Genomic DNA, 5,348 nt, shown 5'->3' with positions numbered 1-5,348 from the left:
GCATTCGATGGCCAAAGGAAGATTCTCCTCTGTAAAAGAGGAGGGAAAAGAATCAGGTCCATCAGTGGATTTGTTAGGTTTTTTGGACTGCCCAGAGGATTCGGCAGTCGCCTTTGGAGTTCTGGATGGTCCAGACTCAGGAACTACAGAAGAAGCCTCAGCATTCTCTTCTGCTCTTTTCTGTTGGCTAACTTCTTCGAAGTCACGCCAAAGAGCAGTTAAGGTTTTCTTGTCACTATTTGACAGCTTAGGAGGGACAGAGACAAAGGCCTCATCACCAGAGTCGCCCTTACCGGCGCTAAGTTCAGAAGGAATTTCTGAAGAAACCCTACTGCCTTCCATAACTGAAAAGTTTCGGTTGTGGTTTTAGCAAAAAAGAAACCGGAGACGAAAGTAAAGATTATAAAGGAGTAGACTTACTAAATCAGCGAAGCAGAACGCTTAAGAGTGAGAAGATCGATAGAGCACGAAGAAGACAACGAAGTTTCAAAATTCCAGACATAGAGAATGAAAACTACGAAGACAACGAATCGCTTTTAAGCACTTGCACGAGTGATCGAGGACGTGTACGATCGAGATGGCCTCAACATCAACGATCTTGATTTGAAGATAGTTCGAAAGTTTGAACTCACGAATCAGAAACAGGCCTTCAGAAACCGTCGTTTCGATTTCGTGAGCAAGGATGATTTCGGCTGCACCCACAAAAAGTGAAAATATTCACGATGCTCGAGGAAAAAGCAATACACCCGCATTAAATGTGATACGACATTTAATAAGCTGAGGATTATGCAAGACCCTTGTTCGACAGAGTACCTAGTTCAAAACCAAGCCCTCGGAATTGCCTGAACGCTTGGTCTGGGGGGCTCGTGATATGGAGAAAATATAATCGAACCAGGTTCAATCTTGTTTCGACCCTCGACCCCGGTCAAGATGAAAGGAATCGACTTGCTTCCGAGTGGGCTGGGTCCAAAAGGTAGCTTGCTGAGGAAGTAAATTAACTCAGTCACAAGCACGCCCTAATCCGCTACGATCAGAATGGACTAATCATCAAAGAGGCGGGTAGCAGCTTTTGCGGCTGGTGCTTATCGCTATTATATGGATAACTACCATATAACGATCGTATTATCAAAGGAGTCATATACTAGTCCAACCTAGTACGGATCTATCACTAAACGGATCTATCTGTTAAGATTTGACGGATAACCGAAGAAGGCTCAAATACATCCAACGAAGGAGACCGAAAGGTATTCACTATATAAGACATCACCTGCCCACAAGGTAGAAGGACACATACAATCTGAATCGTATTCTCGTTATTCATTCCTTAGCTCTGTACTCAAGCAGAGTCGTTTGTGATTAAGTTCATCAACTAACTTAGCCTTCGGAGGTGGACTCCTGATCCCAGTGGTCAGGCCACATCTGACGTTCGTTTTTGCAAGTCATCCACAGGAGATCTAAGGGCTGAGCAGATTTTGGACGCATCATCGGTTAACCAAAAAGTTAATTTTACAAATTATGACTCCATATATTTGAAATCTATAGATTTGAAATCTCTAGATATTTCAGACTCATATAACCAAATAGGCCTTTAAGGGAATCATGATTTCACTTTAAAAAATCATTTGCTTAAAAAATAATTCAAACCATTTATTTAGACTTTGTTTGGCTTTACATTCTATAGAATCAGGTATTCTAAGTTTTAGTGTAAAAAGAAATAATGTTTCCATGGAAAACCCCTAACTAGAGTATTTTATGGTGTTCATTTCTAACCGGGTTAATTTCCATAAATTTCTTTACCCATTTGACCAATTTTAAAAATTCACCGTGATATGGAAGTTTCCTACTCGACCGGGTCAGACCCGGTCGGGGCTTAACATGCCATGGAGTTGGGACGGATACCGACCAACTTGATTAAGGCGTAACGTATGCTAGACTTGTATGGCAACCATTCTCAATTGGGGAGGTCAACTTAGTAACCGATCGAGCGAGATCAACAACAAGGAGGCATAATCCTAGGAGAAACAACAGCCCTTGCCAAGTAAACTTACCAAATACAGAAAAGGTAACACTTACAGTATAAAAATAAGGACATACCCCTCCGGTAAGCATCCAATACATTATGAGCATAGTCTTGTGTAATTCTTGCACGGGACCTTAATCTGTTCACTGTCTGACTAAGTCATCGAAGGTGGTTGCCCGATATTCTAGCCGGCCCGCATCTAACCCTTTTTACAGGACTCATCGTCTTCAGAACGAGAGGAGGTTTAGTCAGGAGCAGCAATATAACTATGATGCATCAGTTTGGCACTGTCTGTGGGAATGACAATTTTCAAGTCATGGCAAGATGAGCTTATAATGGACGCACTCTGCAAGAAACTGCTGGAGAAAACCCTCACTTAGACGATCAAACAAACCAAGAAGAGGGGGCCGGACGCTCGACCCGAGTGGAGCAGGATCCTCCCGAGGATAATCTGATTCTAGAAAATTCAAACGGAGAAGGCACGTCCAAAGGCCCCTAGGGGCATGCTATATGGAAGGGAATGCTTGAGATGCAGGGGGTGTTGAGGGACTTGGTCCATCAAATTGGAGTTGAACAGGGCCCGAGACAAAAGACTCAGGCAGGAAGGCTACTAAGAGCTTTCCAGACTACCAGAGGATTCTGACCAAGGAGGGTATCCCGAGAGGGAGACAAGCCGAGGGTCAGAGATCTATCCATACTGGTCCTGACCATCGTCAAAGAACACCAAACGGGACTAAGACCAGATCCTTACCTCAAAGAAGTCATCGGGAAGACATAGAGCATCATGGAGAAAGTCATCCTCAAGCGACCCGATCGAGGATGTCAGTTGTCCGAATGCATTCCAGAAAAGAAGAAACCGATGAATCTGATGGAAATGGATCAAGGCAGAACCGCCTTCATAAAAGGATGGCGGAGGTCGAGCGCAAGTTAGAAGATCTGGATGTGGTTGATTAGGAACCTTTTTCAGATGAAATCATGAATATGCCACTTCCTCAAAACTTCATCATGCCAACTTTCATGCCATTCGAAGGGAAACCAACCCGAAGGAGCATATAAGCTACTTCAAGTCGGTAATGACTATCCTTGGACGGGAAAATGAGTTGCTTCGCAGAACGTTCCCAGCTTCCTTGAAGGGACCGACTATTAAATGGTTCATCAGCCTGCAGCTAGGATCCATCAACAATTTCAGGGAACTTGCTTGTAAGTTCATAGCCCGGTTCAGGAGCGTGATCGGGAGCAAGAAAACGTCTGACAACCTATTTTCTATAAGGCAGGGATGGAGTGAGTCCATTCGGGATTTCCTGAAGCGCTTTGATGAAGTAGCCATTGAGATCGAGGATTTAGATGACCAAGTCACTTACAGGTGCACTCGGAGTGGCATTACTCACCAAAGACTTCTGGAGGATCTATTGACGGACAAACCCAAAACATACGGGACACTGTTGCGCAAGTGTCAGAAGCAGGCTAGTGTTTATGAAGTAATAAACACTCGGGTAAAAGCTGATCCAAGGATCAAAGAATAGATGGAAGCACAACCAAAGACAGGAAAGTTATACTCCTCTCAATGCCAAGCCATCAGAAATTTTGATGAATGTTCGGGACAAAAAGTCTTTGAAATGGCCCAGAAAACTGCATTCTCTTCCAGAGGATCGGGACATGAAGAAATACTGTCGTTTCCAAAAAGATTATGGACATCACACAGACAGTTGTCGAATCCTTAAGTCAGAGATCGAGAAATTGATCCAAGAGGGCAAACTTGGCCAATATGTAAGAAGACCTGGAAAGCCTTGGGAAACCTCACCCGAGCCAAGAAAGAGAGCCCGATCGTCCAGTCCGAAAGAAGTCACCAAAAAGGCTGACAAAGGAAAAGAGAAGGTCGATCGGGAGGAGACACCAGTCTATGTTATAATGGGTGGCCCGACCGTGGAATCAATCAAGAAGGCAAAGCAAAAAGCGCGGTTCGTGGGGGCTATGCACTTGCCAAAAAATAGGCAAAATCCAGCTTGCCCGGAACCTATAACATTCACGGATAATGATTTGAGCGGGATTGTGGTGCCCCATGACGATGCGATCATCATTAAAGTAAAGATTGCGAATTGGGAGGTTAATCCGGTCCTGGTTGATACAGGCTCGTCAGTTGACCTGTTATCCTATGAGGCTTTCAAAAGACTCAAGATAGCTGATGACTTACTTACTCTGTCAGCAACTCCCCTTTATGGCTTCGCAGGATCTTCAGCGATAACTGAAGGAACGATCCACTTAGATCTAAAGATCAGGACATCACCTCAGGACACAGTTGTCCGGGTCAACTTCATGGACTCGTCTGCATATAATGTGATCTTGGGACGACCGACCCTCAGTGCACTTGAGGCAGTCGTGTCCCCCCGACACATGAAACTTAAGTTCCCGACTGATGTAGGGGTTGGCGAATGCAGCTCAGACCAGTCTACCTCCCAACAATGCTATGTGAATTATTTAAAGAAAAAGTGGAGGTCAGAAAGCTCAGGAAGCGCCTTAACCATTGAAGTTTACGACGATCAAAACGAAGAAAATATGCAAAGAGCAGAACCGGTCAGGAAGCTAGAGAGAATTCAACTATGTCAGTCTCTACCGACCGGGGGACATTTATTGGATCCAAACAAACTGAAGAATTCAAGGAGGAGTTGACCAAGTTCTTATGTGACAATGTTGATATCTTCGCATGGTCAGCAAACCTCATGCCCGGGATAGATAGGCGGGTAGCAGAACATAAGCTTTGGATTCAAAAGGGTGCCACCCCGGTCATTCAAAGGAGAAGAAATTTTGCAATTGAAAAACATGAGGCGATCAAAGTAGAAGTTGAGAAACTTGAAAAACCAGGCTTCATTGAGCCGATCGAATGGCCGACTTGGCTAGCCAATGTGGTAATGGTCCAAAAGGCGAATGGGAAGTGGAGAATGTGTACTGACTACACTGATCTAAACAAAGCCTACCTGAAGGATTGTTATCCTCTCCCGAGGATTGATCTATTGATTGATGCAATGGCTGGACATGAAGTCCTCAGCTTCATGGATGCTTACTCAGGATATAACCAGATCCTAATGAGTCGGGAGGATGAAAAGCATACATCCTTCATGACCGATTGGGAAAGTTACTATTACGGAGTGATGCCATTCAGATTGAAGAATGCAGGAGCCACTTATCAAAGAGCCGTCAAAAAAATATTCCAAGACCAAATCGGGAAGAACATGGAAGTATGCATTGACGATATGCTCGTAAAGAGTTTGGTTCGGGCCCAACACTTAGCAGACCTTGAAGAAACATTTGATGTTTTGAGAACTTATCAGAT

General features: G+C 44.2%; 2 protein-coding genes across 2 annotated transcripts; both read left to right on the top strand.

Annotated features, from left to right (window-relative positions):
• The first annotated feature begins 3,093 nt into the window (after positions 1-3,093).
• LOC149030275 (Gag-Pol polyprotein/retrotransposon) lies at positions 3,094-3,543 on the top strand. The gene has a single exon (XM_089144905.1). It carries the CDS (start codon positions 3,094-3,096, stop codon positions 3,541-3,543), a length of 450 nt encoding a protein of 149 aa, XP_089001031.1.
• A 64-nt stretch (positions 3,544-3,607) lies between these two features.
• Positions 3,608-4,687, top strand: LOC149030274 (uncharacterized). The gene has a single exon (XM_089144893.1). It carries the CDS (start codon positions 3,608-3,610, stop codon positions 4,685-4,687), a length of 1,080 nt encoding a protein of 359 aa, XP_089001019.1.
• Positions 4,688-5,348: the final 661 nt, after the last annotated feature.

The sequence above is a fragment of the Hakea prostrata genome, chromosome 1 (genome assembly GCF_041222555.1).
Source record: "Hakea prostrata isolate BN-2017 chromosome 1, UWA_Hpros_2, whole genome shotgun sequence".
In the NCBI taxonomy this organism is placed as follows: domain Eukaryota; kingdom Viridiplantae; phylum Streptophyta; class Magnoliopsida; order Proteales; family Proteaceae; genus Hakea; species Hakea prostrata.
This window is presented reverse-complemented; position numbering and strand designations above follow the sequence as displayed.